The sequence below is a fragment of the Malaclemys terrapin genome, chromosome 2 (assembly GCF_027887155.1).
Source record: "Malaclemys terrapin pileata isolate rMalTer1 chromosome 2, rMalTer1.hap1, whole genome shotgun sequence".
NCBI lineage: Eukaryota > Metazoa > Chordata > Testudines > Emydidae > Malaclemys > Malaclemys terrapin.
In genome coordinates, this window is record NC_071506.1 from 271,092,653 (window position 1) to 271,109,218 (window position 16,566).

General features: G+C 39.6%; 1 protein-coding gene across 8 annotated transcripts in view; it reads left to right on the forward strand.

Annotated features, from left to right (window-relative positions):
* The window catches only part of KMT2C (lysine methyltransferase 2C), a 315,048-nt gene that overhangs the window by 215,784 nt on the left and 82,698 nt on the right, over nt 1–16,566 (forward strand). For 5 of the 8 annotated variants that reach the window (XM_054021175.1, XM_054021174.1, XM_054021178.1 and 2 more), the window contains 7 exons: nt 2,517–2,618; nt 2,786–2,890; nt 4,125–4,306; nt 4,627–4,791; nt 5,399–5,508; nt 10,050–10,115; nt 12,075–12,293. In XM_054021175.1, the coding sequence (XP_053877150.1) occupies nt 2,517–2,618; nt 2,786–2,890; nt 4,125–4,306; nt 4,627–4,791; nt 5,399–5,508; nt 10,050–10,115; nt 12,075–12,293 (949 nt within the window). The remainder of the gene's footprint in view (nt 1–2,516; nt 2,619–2,785; nt 2,891–4,124; nt 4,307–4,626; nt 4,792–5,398; nt 5,509–10,049; nt 10,116–12,074; nt 12,294–16,566) is intronic. The other 3 variants (XM_054021176.1, XM_054021181.1, XM_054021177.1) reach the window with 1 other exon arrangement.

Here is a 16,566-nt window from a genome sequence, read left to right on the forward strand (position 1 = left end):
TCCATATAGTCAAACTTGCAGAGTTTCTTGGTTCCCACTGTACTACTTTGGCTACTTTTTCTACAGCAGGGATTTTAGGTCCTAAAATTTTGGCTCACCTCAAAATTGTGATAATTTGATCCTGCAAATTCCGAAGCTCAAATTCTGCCCTCTGGTGCACAGAAGTATCTCCCATTAAGTTAGTAGGATTTGTGCAAATATCTGAAAGACAGAATTTGACACTAAACCTATGGGTTTCTTTTGTTATATCTGCCATGCTACCAACCCAACACATTTTAAAACACAGAACAATATGCACTCTTTTTTTAAACTGTTCTCAATAAACACTGATCTCTGCTCCCCTGCTGGCTTGCAAGCAACAGTTAATGAACAAGAATTATTCTTGTAGCTGTGCTGACATCAGTCAGCGTTGCCTCAGAACGATGTTTGGACTGGTGAGATGTTACATGGGTTAAAAATATTGTTTAAGCAGAAACGGCGATGTCAACTTGAGCTTTATGAAGAATGCACTTCAAAAAAATCCATATTTGTCAAATCAAATGTCAGTGGGGAAGATTGGCAGGAAAAGAAAAGTATTCTTTTTCTCAAAGGATTTTACAGAATCCTTTTGGAGAAGACGCCATAAGTACTATTCCTGAAGGAGATGTCACTGAGCCACGCAAAACGTTTTCGTCCCTAGGACTATGTACTCCATCTTCTAAACTCTCTCAGTTCCTGTTGGCTCGTAGCGTAAGGGTCCTGGTTAAATCATCTAAACTAGCAGAACATCATATGTAGAGAGATTTGCCTACAGTCAAAACAGCTTAGCTGATCATTAATGTTTCCACCTCAGTCTTGAAAAATTATGATAATTATTTTGTTCAACCAAGAGGCAAGGGAAATACACACCTAATTGCTGAATACCAGGCGAAATAGTGCTACTCTTAATCAAAGGAATCTACTGTAGTAGATCCCCTTCATTCAAATAAAAAACAAAGTACTGGAATATCACCATTTTTTGCCCTCTCCTTCTCTATATATTTTTTTAAAAGCTCTAATATCAGAATTCAAGCATTCTATTTAGTGCTGTATCAGATATGATTGAACATGGAAAAAATGTAGTTAGAAATGATTGTTCAAGCTTATGCATTTGAGAAATCCAGTCATAGTATTATGTATTTCTCAGATGTTAGTTGTTTTTCATAGATCCTTGGTCTCCTATGTGTCACTCTCATATGGCGCAGGAGGATAACAAGTTTATGTTTAAATCAGAAAACAGTGAATTGTCTTGCTTTTCTGGGTTTATTTCCCAGACATAATCTTCTAATGAAGGTTTGTTAATATCCTTGGCTTATTTTGGAAGCCTAGTTTATGATTGTTTATGTAACTAATTGTATCTAATGATTGAATCAGTATAAATATATGTAATGATGTAATTATATGCAATTACAATGTAATATTACATTTTTAAAATTCTTGCTGCATTTTGTGAAGAACCATTTTATGCATAACACGTAGCTTTCTAAAGTCTGGCTCAGTTATTTGAAATGAAATAACTATGTCTTAAGGTCTAAAAATATGGAAAAATTGTTTAAAATAACGTGAAAACATTGAGTTACAGAAGCATAAAAACACATTTTAAAAGTCCTAATATCTGTCTGGGGGCTTTGTGTATTGCCTTCATATAATCTAGATGCTTAAATTGATTTTTTGGGGGGGGTTCCTCTGTTTTGAGGAGAAAAATTTGCTTATCGGCTGTGGTCTAAATGTCTGTGCAAAATTTTCAACCCAGAATTAATTTTCAGTCACATTATAAAACCCTATAGAAACCCATGAATGGGAACAGTTGCACAACCTTAACTGCTATCCATCATGTCTTTAATACAACTGGAGCACTTATCTAAATCAAGTATATAAAAAAATAGGTAATATATAATTTGCTTCAGCTTCATTGTTCTTCAATTATGGGTATATACCATACCTTTAATATTAAAATGTGCTATTAAATGGACTTTATGTTTATTAATAAGCACGAAAAACTGCAAATTTAGCATATTCAGATAAACCTCTGTTTAGCAAAAAGTGCATTTCTCTCAACCTGTTTACTGCCTTCCCATTTCTCCCATGTGGATCCCAAGATGCATAAGAGGTACTATCTGGAGGAAGGGGGAAGAGAGACTGCTGCAGAAACATTTGACATCTCTTTCTTTGTGGTGAGCGAAAGTTAAGCAGAAGGGACCCTCCACATGATTGGAAAAAATGGTACAATGTGGCCACCAGTGTGTAACTTCTGGCAAATGTGGATTTTACTGGTGATTACTTTGTATTAATAAATATTTGCCTGGTTTCCTGATGAATACCCAGAAATACAGCTCTTGAAACCAGCAAATGTTTTTTACAGTTTACAATGGTTTGTATGTATTTATGTTCTGAAATACTGTACTCCTTATTCAGTTCCAGAAGGACAGTAGTAAACCAAGTGAAAAGTTTGTATCTTCAGCTATGAAAATATATTCACATGATGTTGTTTTTTGTAGGTCACAACCATGGATGTTTCATCTAACAAAGACGAGGAAGAAAACTCGATGCATAATACAGTTGTACTATTTTCTAGCAGTGACAAGTTTACTTTACATCAGGTTGGGATACCAGTTACTCTGATTGTTGTAATGAAAAAGGAATTAATGTCTTTGTTATGAGCTGAATTATCCAATATACGGGTGGGGTTTTTCTTTAGAGCAGCTGCATAGTTTTGGATGTTAGTGTATTGGCCCATCTTTGAAAACTGTTCTTTCTGTCATTCTAGGATATGTGTGTAGTTTGCGGGAGTTTTGGCCAGGGTGCAGAGGGCAGGTTGCTTGCATGCTCTCAGTGTGGTCAGTGTTACCATCCCTACTGTGTCAGTATTAAGGTAAGTGCTTTGTTACATTAAAATTATTTGACAACATTGTTTGCATATTGTACTTGAATAGCACCTCATTGCTTCCAGTTTTGTCATAATTAGGAGAGTCATTAACTTGTTAAATATTCTTCAGCTAATGTGACCATTATTTGTATGCAACTTGTGAAAGACTTTAATTAAATGTCATTTTATAGTATACACTGCCTCAAGAGAAATTAACCTTTTTTTCTAATTTCACAGCCATAAATAGCACTTATTAATCTAGCAGTTGGTTAAAATAACACATTGAAATGTAAGCTTAAAATCTTAACACAATCTTAGCAGAATATTTTAAAGAAAGAAATTATAGTGCAACTTCATTTGCTAGGGTGTCAGGTTTAGTTGATTCAATTTGTCTGTTGGCTGTCAGAATTGACAGCAACTGGAGTAGTTAATACATTTCAGATTCATTAGTTTAGGAGAGAATGTGAGAAAATTAAATTTGAATGGTATGAGATGACTTAGCAAGCACATAATAAGCTATTTACTGCAGCATATAAACTATAAACTGTCTGTTGCTCATTATATAAGTGCAGTTATGTAAAATGTGGGTGTTTTTAAAGATACCACTGGGTTTTACTTTGCTTTTACATGTGCTTTATGAAATGCTGTGTGCATTTTTCATGAGAATATAATTTGGTTTTGCATTCAGATGATACTCTTCAATGATATTTTAAATAACTTTAAATAGATGATTTGGTTCTACTCACTAAAACCCCAGAGTTAGGCCTCACAAAGAATTTGGAATGAACCAGGATTTTTTAATGAGTTCCATCTTGGCTTTGCTACAGGCAACGTATTGTTGCACTTCCCCATGAGCAGTCGGGGAAAAAGCTTGTGACTCCCCTTGCTCCAAGGAGGGAGTAAACTGCACTGGGTATAGACCCCAGTACAGCCTATGTTCCTTGACATGCTGCTGAGCTCTACCCAGAACCTGCGCTCTACCCAGTCCTTCCCCATTCTGCTACTTTCCCCACCCACCTGCTCAAGTAGGGGATATATAGCAGCTTTGCAAAGCTTGCTTCCCTTCCTGCATTGCTACCAGTGATGCAGATAATCAGCACAGGTGCAGCATCTTTTTACACCTCTACCTAGCCAGATCAGCATTGGGCCCAATATTTGCTATATTGAAATAAATGTATACAACATTTAAAGCCTGTACAGTTGTTTGGGAATAAGTTGCACACTGCCTTCCTATCTGCAGATTACTAAGGTGGTGCTCAGTAAAGGCTGGAGGTGCCTGGAGTGCACAGTGTGTGAAGCCTGTGGGAAAGCTACAGATCCAGGAAGACTGCTTCTCTGTGATGACTGTGACATCAGCTACCACACTTACTGCCTAGATCCCCCACTGCAGACAGTTCCCAAAGGAGGATGGAAGTGCAAATGGTGTGTTTGGTTCTGGTGTCAGAAATGTTTACTGTTATCCCTTTTTCATTTTACTGTATTTAAAACTATTATTGATATATTTCAGCTAAGTATTTCCAATGTCAGTTTAACCATAATTTCTCATTTAATTCAAATAATGTTTGAGGGCAGGCATATATTGAACAAAACCACCTACCAGATTTTTTCTTTGATCAGACACAATTTAATGTGGAAATCATTATCTTCCATTAATACTGTGTATTGTGCCAAGGATGCTGCGAGTGCAGACAATCTTACTTTGAACCCAAGACAATAAAGACATTCTTGTTTGTGTTTTGCAGGTGTGTTTGGTGCAGGCACTGTGGAGCAACTTCTCCTGGTCTAAGATGTGAATGGCAAAACAATTACACGCAGTGTGCTCCTTGTGCAAGTTTATCTAACTGCCCAATCTGCTTTCGCAATTATAGGGAAGAAGAGCTCATTCTTCAGTGTAGGCAATGTGATAGGTAAGAGTTTCTAACATTTTCTGAAATTATTTCCCATGAGTTACATTTTACCCTAATGATGTAACATGGTAAGGATGGTAGGAAGGTTTGTCTTGTGGTGAAACCAGCTGAAGTGGGACTCAGAATAGATTAATTCATTTCCCAGTATTGCCACAGATTTCCTGTGCGAGTCTGGGCAAATTACTAAATTTCTGTGTGTCTTGGTTCTCTATCTTTAAAAGTGATATTTGCTTACCTCACAGAGTTGTTCTGAGTATAAATCTGTAAGTACTCAGCAAAGTATCATATAAATAGATAAGAACAAAATAGACCATCACATATACAGGCAAAGCAATGCTAAAAAGTGTCTGCAACACAAATATAGTTTTCCTTCTTATTAAGGGTGACAATGTGAGGGAGTGTATACAGTATTTAAACACATGTACAGGAAAAAGCATACATCGAGAACATAGATCATCATTGTTTTTTCCTAAAATAATCAAATTATATAAATATTTCCCTTTATTTATTATTACCTCAAAAACCATATACTGATATTTGGGTCTCTTAAGATGTTAGCCATTTCCTTTAAATTGTATTTCTTCCCCACCCCCCATTTAATTTCTAGATGGATGCATGCAATCTGTCAGAATTTAAACACAGAAGAGGAAGTGGAAAGCATAGCTGATATTGGTTTTGACTGTACCATGTGTAGGCCATACATACCACCAACAAACGGTAAGAGGACTTTCGAAACTAATGACTTGGCAGCAGTGCACAATGCAATAGAGTAGGTTTGGGAATGTTTTTATGGTTCTGTGCTATGGTTGGTAAAGTCCTGGATCATTGCAGAACGGAGGCTTTCCAATTTGTAGAGGCTAGTTCTTTAGCACCCCATAGTGACCGACTGCAGGAGCACTATTGCAGCATCAGGAAAGATTTAGCAGATTGTCAGCGGTTGAGTTATGTGATCTAGAGGTGGGAATATGAACAATTTATTGAAAATGGGTTGGGTAAATACCCATAAACCCTATGTGAGCTGGAGATCTGTTTCAAATTGTGGTGTTGGAAAGATGAAACACAGCTCAACTTCCCAGCTATCAAGTGGGAAAAAAGAATTCCAATTCCTTAAAGATATTAGCACAAGAATCTCAGCTTCAGGTTCCAGACAGGGCAAACCTCTCTGGACTTAACACTTTCAGGCCTTCTGAGGTAGCAGTAGTGGTATCTAGAGTGTACATGACCTTTCCTCTATCTTACACAATCACACACTGCTAATGCCACTACTTCCGCCCCTAGAACTTTGTAGCCAGTTCCCTCTTGACTCCTGTCAGTGAAAGAACTCTCTACAGGAGTAGCATCCAAATCACTTAACTGCTGCAAGCCATGCTCTCTCCCTGTTACAGTATTGCCAAACTGAAGAGATGAAAAATCATGAGTCGCACTCCCTTAAGAGATCAAAAGTCTTGAGTCCAATCCCCCAAAATCATGAGACTGTTCCAAAAATAATGATTTAAAAAAAAAATGAATTGGGGCGGGGTGGTTGTCTGTCATTTGATTTTTGAACTCCTCCCCCTGCCCATCCCCTGTGTGCGTGAGCAAGCGAGACAATATTGTCAACATTTAATCTCTCAAGTTTATTGGGAAAGTGATTTTGGTCTCTGCCGAAGGAGCTCTCACCTCCACATCTGCCCATCCCCAGCCCAGCAATTCATTCTGCCCCCCCTCAGTCCAGACTGCACCCCATCAGTTCAGCTCCCCCTCAGTTCAGCTCCCTAGTCCCCTGTCCTTCAGTTCTGCCTCCCATCAGCTCACCTCCCGACACTTAGTTCTACCCCCCAGCTTCTGTGCTTTTATTGGGGTTCTTCAGCCTCTTTCCCCAGGCCTCGGGGGGCTGCAGCAGGTCCTCTACTTCCCCTTCTAGGCAGGGAAGGAGCAACTCCTTCCTAGGCTGGATGTTGCAAGTAGGGAGGAGGAGCAGAGATGCCCTCCTGTTGCTCACAGGTAAGAGGGGAAGGAAAGATTGGAGCTGCCCTGGGCTCTTTACATCCTTCCTTCCCCCTGCCCTCCTTTGAGAATGGTTTTGGGCTGCTGAGGGGATGGAGGGGAGAGCTCTCCCTGCAGTAGCACTGATTGGTTATTCTGCCCCAGGAGGCTGGCAAGTGACAAGAGGCATAAAGCTTTTTGCGGCAAAGTGTCAGTGTAGATGCTGCCGTTCGTTGTATCACCATAACTAGCCTCCCCCAGTATCCCACAATGCTTGCCGTGACCGCTCTGCTTACTGTTTTGAACTCATCTGCCCTGCAAGCATGCCCCCCTCTCCTTTCAAAGCTCCCGGAAGTTCTGACAGCTGAGTATGCCGCTCAGCTCCAGCAACAAAGCAAATCATTAACATGAAATGCTCCTGCTCTCTCCCGTACTACAAACAAAGAGGCAGGCAGGGGCGGATGTGTGTGTATGTGAGAGGCTGTTGTACTGGCAGAGCCAGGGAGGGAGGCCGGGGCTGATGTCAGAGGTGTCCTCCTCCTCCCCCTGTCTCAGGACTTGCTTCCGGCAGCTGTCTGAATTTAGAGACAGCATGCCAACATGCTCACTCTTCCCCATCACACACTCTGTTTCTGTTTCTCCCATACATGCACACACTCCCTGTCTCACCCTCTCTTCCCTCACACACGAGTTGAAAAGCGGCTGGCAATCTAGTAGGGTGCCCGTGGAATGATGGGACTGAGAAACCTGTATCATGTGTTGCTGTACCTGCCCTATGAGGCATTGCAAACCCTTCCCAAATCATCTTGCGGTCACTTGCACAGTGGGATAGCTAACCACAGTGCACTGTTCTCTGTGTGGATGCAAGAGGTGCTAGTGTGGATGCGCTCTGCTGACACAAGGAGCATAACGTGTACATGCAATAGCAGTTTAATTAAAGTGGCATTGCTTTTGGTGACAAAACTCTGCAGTGTAGACATAGCCTAACTGCTCTCTCTGTCATCCATCTGTACTCTGACCTTAATTACCTTTTTTCCACTGTTACTCAACTCTGCATATCTTTTGCCACCTTTAAAGACTCCTCCCTAAACGCTGTCTTTGTCTGTTTTACCCAAATAAATTTGTGATTTTGGGCTGAGCTTGCTGCAGTTCTCCCTTTTGGCGAGAAGAATATCCTTGAACACAATTCCATTTCTGTCTCCATCCTCAGTTCAGATCTGCCATTTCTCTCTATTGTCTGTATTAATCTTCTTATCTCGGGTATCTGTAAATCTGTCTATTGCCACTGTCAAAACATAATTTGTTTGTGAAACTTCCTTGACTTCGTCTCTAGAGACTTCACCTTTGCCATCATTAACTGTTTGACTATTGCACCTCTTTCCTAATTGACTTCCACAAGCCCCAAGTCTCCACACTGCAGCGTGTACATGAATACCACTGCCCATTGTCTTGCTTATCAGTGAAACGTATCAAATCACCCCATCCTAAATCACCTCTATTGGTTTCCTGTTTACTTCAGTTCCAGTTCAAAATTGTCCTTTTTGTTTTAAAACACTCTGTGGACTAGATCAATTGAGTTCATATGTGAAGTCTGACGCTACTGACCTTCCCACTCCACTCATTAGTATCTGCCTGCTTCTGTCCTTTCCTGTAATCTCACTGGAGCTACTAGTACCTTTCCTCCTGCAGTTTTCCTGTTTTCCCTCTATCTCATCACTTCAAAACCTATTTCCAAATTTCATCTTCAAATGTATCTTTTCTTCCTTACTTTTTCCTGTTCATTTCTGACTCTTGTGTATGTCACTTAATTTCTTCCTCCCACTGTTGTGGGCTTGTTGATGGATCACTTTAAGTTCTTAATCAAAGTGCTTAGCTAATTATTTTGTGATTTGTACCATATAGCATTCTAGGATGGTCTGTAATTCTGGCATAATATAATTACAGCTTGTGTAAATGACACTGACATAAAATAAAGTTGTGTTGCATAAATGTATTATTCTGTGATATTTTTAAGGGAGGCTTGTTAATTTGTTCAGGCCAAACTTTCACTGGTCTTAATTTTTTGAATATTTTCTATGCAGATTATTCTCTAGATTCTAAATATTTTCCTTTTTATCAATTTATTCTCTATTTTGATAAGAAAATAAAAACAAAAAGCTGCTATTTCAGCAACTTATATATAAACACGTAAGCTGACTTCAAGTTCCATAATTGTGCATATGCAGAGATAGGTGGTTTCTTGTGTGGCTAGGTCCCAAATCAAATAGAAGCAACTACATTCTCCTCCAGCTATTCTTTCTGCATAGCCCTCTAGGGTTGCCCCATGTAACATTTCTGTCTGGAGGTCACAGAAATCTAGATGACAGGAAAAGAGTGATCATAATTGTTATATTAAATTAATATGGGGGAAAAGTACTTCCAAGTCCCAAAATAGTATCCCATAACTGTGGACCTCCTTGTTTGTTGTTTATACAACACCATAGGTGTGCATGGTGCTTTACAATCCTTGGTCTGAGTTGCTGACGCTCTAAATCAGTCACAAGAGTGGACACTATCTCTGCCATACTTGGTAGATAGATGTTTCCCTCAACCCAGTAACATCACTTCCAGATTGAATTTCTGCCAATTCACTTTTATTCATGTTCCTATCTTGAAAAATGGTCTAACTGCTCCATCTGAGTTTTACAAGAGACCTAGAGTAGCATGTTCTCTGTATTAGAGCCTCACTTTCTCTCACAATAGCCTCGCATGCACATTGTACAATAAGGCTGACAGGAGAGAGTCCTCTGAAATCCCACATGTGGGAGCCCTCGGGGACAATGAATGATTGCCCAGTGCAGTTCTCTGGGAATTCTTTGGAAATAAAGGAATCACTGCTCTGTGATACTGCCCAGCCCAGCCATAATGCACGATCAGGTTGTCAAAACCTTGCTGTCACCAGTCAACTGCTTGATAATGTAAAAGATCCATTGTACTCACCTGCTCATTGTCCATTAGTAGGAGATCACAACCAATGTAGTCTCCATACCATACATGGGTCTGGGAAATCTTCAGTGTTCCAGGTGACCCCAGAGCTGCTTGTTAGCCATCTTTTCAATGATGTTGGGAATGCAACCAGAATAATCATTTTATTTGTAAGGTTCTAGGCGCGTGTTGCCAATAATATAAAAGAATGAGTATAAAAAAAAGTGTAAAAGAAAATTAGTTGACATTGTCATCTTAAATCAATTCTGCACTATCCGAATAAATGAATTATTTGATTTTATTTAAACTCGCTACATTTTATTTTTCAGTACCTTCCTCAGACTGCTGTGACCCATCAATTGCAGCTCAGATTGTTTCAAAAGTAAAAGAACTAGGTAATTTTTTTTAAAAATGCTTAATCTTTTGATTATCTAGAATAATTTTAGCTGATATTTTTATTTGGAACATAGAAATTGTTTTCTCTATGATTTTATCAGAGATGCACCACTAAGAATCCTTTCTTGGTGTAACGTTTAGTGTTTCCCTTGTCCTCCCTTCTCTTTATATTCTATTATTTGTCCCACCCAGTTTGTTACAATTATCTTAAATTAGGCACTGAGCCTGCAGAAATTTAAGCACGTGCTTAACTTGAAGCTCATGAGTAAACAATAAATAATCCCACTGATAACAAGTAATCTCATTTAAATCATTGGGGCTATTCATTTCATGTGCTTTAAAATTAAGCATGCCCATAAGTGATTGAAGAATCAGGACCTTAGCCTGTAAACTCTTCAGGGCTTCCTGTGTTTATAAAGTGCCTAGTACAAGGTGGGCCCAATCTTGACTGGGGCCTGTGGGTGCCACAGCAATTACTGTTATTTGTATATACTAGCACCCGGAGGTCTCAATCAAGCCCCATTATGTTTGATGCTGTACTTACATATAGTAGAAGTCGGTACCTATTGCAAGGAATTTTCTGTTTTAAAAAGAGCTTGCAATCTATAAAAAAAAAATTGATGCAACAGAATTGTTGTACAATACAATGAATAAAAATGTTGCTGTAAATATTTGGGTTATTTCTTCACTAGAGAAATGTCTCTTTAATAAATGATTCTATGCACAAATCACCTATAGATGTGCCATTTTGGGATGTTGTGTAAGAAGACATTTTTGTTCATTTGTTCAAAAGAAGTGAATTTTACTGTTTGTGATATTGAAATATCTGTTAGAGCTATGTTATCCAGACGGTATTTAATTAGCCTTACTGGTGATTACCATTATTGTGCTGTTTGCCTTTGTATCACCCCTGAATGAAGGTAACCAAACTTGGACTCTGCTGATCACCAGAGGAAAAGAATTTGAGTCAAGGATCCCTGCTTACATTGAGAACTAGAGACTGTCAGCACATGCTTATCACTACACCTCAGTAGCCTTGTCACGTCACTGGAGAGAGGCAGTCTCACAGGTCTCAAGAAACCTGGGTTAAATTCCTGGCTGAGAGTTTGTCTACAGTTGAAATGCTACAGTGGCACAACTGCAGTTGTACCACTGTAGTGCCTCAGTGTAGACACTACCTACACCGACTGGAGGGGTTCTTCCATTGGTGTAATTAATCCACCTCCCTGATAAGTGGTAGCGAGGTCGACAGAATTCTTCCATCGACCTAGCATTGCCTGCACCAGGGATTAGGTCAGTTTAATTACGTCACTTTTTTCATCCCCTACAAGCAATGTAGCTGGGTCGACCTAACTTTTTAGTGTAGACCAGGCCTCACCCACAGACTTCTACTGACTTTGGGAAAGTAACTTAATCTACCCTGCCCTTCAGCTCTTCTTCTGCAAAATGGGGATAATTCTTCCCTACCTCACAAGGGTTTTGTGAAGATAAAATTTGTTAACAGTCATGAGACATTCCAATACTACCATGCTTGAAGACCACATAAGTATCTAGGTAGACAGTTGGATAGACAAGTAGCAGAGACCAAAAAGATAAGACTTGTCTAGTTATATGAGTATGTCAGGTAGGAGTCCAGCTCTGGATACCTTTTGAAGACATCAGTTGCTGTAATGCAAACATTCTTTTTAATGAGTTCTTGCAGTGTGTCATGTTGTGTTACTGTATTTGACATTAAACTGTAAATTATAAAGCTTTGTCTGTAATTTATAAGAGAGTGTCAGGTACCTCTGTATTATTTATACTGATATCCTTCAAGTTCTAGTGCTTAGAATCTATCATGCTTTGACATACATGTGTATGGTTAACTCTTTAAAGAAGTGTTTAAATAATTCATCCAAGACTTGAGTCAAAGTATAAAGAGTTTTATATTCCTGTTATGATTCATGTAATTTGTATAGACCCACCGAAGACATATACCCAAGATGGAGTCTGTTTGACAGAATTGGGGATGTCTCAGTTACAGAGCCTCACTGTTACAGTACCAAGAAGAAAACGGACAAAACCAAAACTTAAGTTGAAGATTATAAACCAGAACAGTGTAGCTGTGCTACAGACACCACCAGATATCCAATCAGAGCATTCCAGAGATGGAGAGATGGATGACAGTAGAGGTAATGGTCAGTATGTGGCATATTTTCAGTTTGATATTTATTGCAATTCATGCATATATTTGTACACGTGGCCATATTTTAAATGTATTGTTTACTGCTCATATAGGTGCTTCTATTTCACTCTAGTGCTAAATGGTTAAGTTGGACTAACTGCAAAACATGACTGTTGGTGTTCATAGCTGTCCATTTCAAGGAGATGGACCTTCCTATTACTTTTGTTCGTGTGTCATCTATCCCATACAGAAACCATGTCTTTAAGACTAACAACAGGGGCAGAACAGAAGGTCAGGCTGCCCTTCCATAGAACACCAGCACTACAATTGAAAATTTTGCACACTATGGGAAGTACACAGTGCACTCTGAGACTCTCAGACCCAGAGCAAATGCTGTTAGAAAGTTGTAGTCCCAGGGCTTAACAAAGATTACATCAAGACTTCTTGGTCTGTTTCAAATGTGATGCTCAAAAGTAAGGGTGAGATAGCATAAGAGGGTACTCAGGGATAGTTGAATTTCTTGAGGGGGTGGGGGGAGTCTCAACTCATCCTTCTCTAGATACAAAGAGGGTCTGAGGAGGGCATGGAATTGCCATTTCTGACAGAGAAGAAGTTGTTGACCCCAGTCTGAAGCAACACATCTTTACTTCCCTGGCCAAGTGAGCTTTTGTTTGACTCCATAATCCCAGACAGGACAGAAATTGGATTGGAAAATGAATCACATAGTTAATTTGTATCTGGTTTAAATGGAGTCCACTGTACATTCTGATAACTGTATTGTGGACTATTATGTTAATCCTAAACCTGAGGAAAGGCTAACTAAATACAGGTGTGAAAGTCAGGAAATAAATTACACAAGTGTCTATTAAAAGTGGAATGCAGACACCCCACCTCACCACTCTCTGAAATGCTTTCTGTTTACGCAACATTGTCTTGCTGTTAATCAGATTAAATGTCATAAGAGGCTTTTTGTAGATACAGAGTGTTCTTGAGATAGAGTGATTTAACTCTAGAATGGTCTCATGTTAAGTTGTTGATATAAGTAGCATGGCAGTTGTTTGATTGTTTGATTGGCGTATCCTTAATCATGATCTGTTGTTGGCTGGAAGAAATGTGTATTTTTATGATATATGTTTGTTGGTTACTTTTAAATGATGGAGTGATCACTTTTCTCTTGCTTTGTTTGTGATTAATAGATTCATAGAGTTTAAAGCCACAATGACTCCAAGATCTCTTTCTTGAGTGGTAACCGCTAATTTAAACCTCATCATTTTAGATGTATAGTTGGGGTTATGTTTTCCAATGTGCATTACTTTGCATTTATCAACACTGAATTTCATCTGCCATTTTGTTGCCCAGTCACCCAGTTTTGTGAGATCCTTTTTTAGCTCTTTGCGGTCTGCTTGGGACTTAACTATCTTGAATAGTTTTGTATCATTTGGAAATTTTGCCACCTCACTGTTTACCCCTTTTTCCAGATCATTTATGAATACATTAAATCGGACTGGTCCCAGTACAGACCACTGGGGGACACCACTATTTACCTCTGTCCATTCTGAAAAGGGACCATTTATTCCTACCCTTTGTTTCCTATCTTTTAACCAGTTACCAATCCATGAGAGGATCTTCCCTCTTATGATATATATGAACATACTGCACAGAGGATCTTTTGGGTACCCAAAAAAACTTGGTTCCTTGCTGGGGCTGGAAGTTTTGTTGAGAGGACTTGTTCATCCTCTAAAGTGTAGAGAAAATCACTACATGTTACTCAATAGAGACTCCCTGGCCAGTCCAAAAGTAGGGCTGATAGACGTCAGAAGGAGTCCTATCCAGCTAAAAGGTCTGGTCAGGAGCTCAGCCTTTGGGAGTAAGGCATATGGTTGCTAGAAATGAGAGAATCTCAGTTGCCTTCGTTACTCAGCAGCATAAATAGACTGCACAGAGATGCGTTTCTTAAAAATTATGTATTTCGTTTTCAATGTATGTGTGTTTAATGTTGTAAGCATGTATTGAAGCAACCTTGCAAAATTACCATGAAATGTAACCAGCTCATGCACAGCATTTACTTTCCCCACCCTTTACAATAATGGTTGATATCACTGCTCCGCAGCCAAAATGCTTCTGAAATCAATGTAGTCAAACTTTACTAATTCTGGGTCACTGAGAACGAAAATGATGCTTAAAATTGTTGATTGGCTCTAGTTTTCAAGATATGCTATTGGGTCAGTATATACGACCCTTGACTTGGGAATGGCGGAGGATAAGTGAGTTATAAAGGGAAGGGATCTCAGTTTAAACCAGAAATGACTAAAATACATCTTTGACTGGATCTATGAATAAATCTATGACTGGGTTTGGACAGTACTTGCTTTTTAGGCAAAACAATGAATGATGCAATCTGAAGCTGGTATTGCATCATACATGATATGAATTGCATCATGTTATTCCTAGAAGTCATGGATGATGCAATCGTAACGAAGCTTACATCACTCTGCTGAACAAATTGCCCTATATCAGCTCTAGAAATCATACAGTGTCGTGCTCTCTTATTTGTCAGGGTTTGATTTTGCAAAGGGACACATTTCTGTTTAGCCAAAGTGAGCAGAGATGCCTCGTACTTGTGTGTACAGTGCAGATAACTTCTGCTATGTTTGTGGTGAAGTGACTTTTGCATCACAAAAGCACAGTATAACCACTATGGTTAAGAAAGCCTATCACCTTTATTTTGGCTGCAAAATTGGAGATCAGGACAAGAGGTGGGCACCACACACATGCTGCAACACTTGTGCAACAAATCTTCGCCAGTGGTTGAACAGGAAAAGGAAATCTATGCCTTTTGCAGTGCCAATGATTTGGAGAGAGCCAACAGATCATACCAGCAATTGTTACTTCTGCATGGTGCCTCCAGTTGGGAAAGGCGTGTCAAAGAAGAAAAAGTGGACTGTGCATTATCCAAACATTCCATCAGCTATATGCCCAGTACCCCACGGAGAAGGACTGCCGGTTCCATCCGAAGAAGTGGGCTGTAGTCCACGAAAGCTTATGCTCTAATAAATTTGTTAGTCTCTAAGGTGCCACAAGTACTCCTGTTCTTCTTTTTGCCGGTTCCTGATGCACCAGAATCATTCTCACTTGAGTCAGACGAGAAAGAGGATGAAACTTCTGGTCCTGAACCATCAATGTCACAGGACCCACATTTTCTCCCATCCTCCTCCTCTGAACCACACCTCATAACACAAGGTGAACTGAATGACCTTGTCAGGGATTTGGAACTACCCAAGAGTAAGGCAGAGCTGTTGGGCTCCAGACTCCATCAGTGGAATCTCCTGGCAGGTGATGTTAGGGTTTCCGTGTTCTGTGACCGTCAAAAGGATCTTGTCCCATTCTTCTTCATGGAAGGTGATCTTGTAGCCTGCAACAACATCGATGGTGTGATGGCAGCCCTCAACATCATTCACGATCCAGATGAGTGGAGACTGTTCATTGATTCATCGAAGAAGAGTCTTAAAGCTGTTTTACTGCATAATGGCAATGTTTTGCCATCAATTCCAGTTGGTCATGCAGTCCATATGAAGGAAACCTATGACAACATGAAACAACTTTTGAGGTGTCTAAACTATGACCAACATCAGTGGCAGCTTTGTGGTGATCTGAAGGTTGTTGCTCTCTTGCTTGGTCTGCAGACTGGATACACAAAATACTGCTGTTTTCTCTGCGAATGGGATAGTCGTGCAAGAGATTCCCACTACATCAAGAAAGATTGGCCACTCCGACAGTCATTGGAGCCTGGGAGGAAAAGTCTTCAGCATCCCCTACTTGTTGAATCAAGGAAGATTTTGTTACCACCCTTACACATCAAGCTGGGTCTGATGAAGAACTTTGTCAAGGCCATTGACAAAACACAAGCAGCTTTCAAGTACCTCTGTGGAAAATAGCTCACTCCTCAGAGATACATTTAGCACTCACCTTTGACCACATTACTGCCCTTATTCCGCTAAGTCTTTGTTAAATGGACTACTCCCAGCATTCAGGATATCAGATTGAAAAGTCCATCACCTCGAAAAGAATGTTTTGCTAGTGAGTAATGACTTCTCCAGATTCTCCAACAACTTCCCAGGCACCTAAATGCCCAAGGAAAGAAAACAAATCTAGTTCCTGACTCCCGATACCTTGTTATTAAAATATTTTAAAATGTCAAGACCTGTCTGATGCACACAATACATGAAGATAGGGGCAGGGTGATACTGGCACTCATTTTTTGACACTCATTTTAGGATGACTAACAT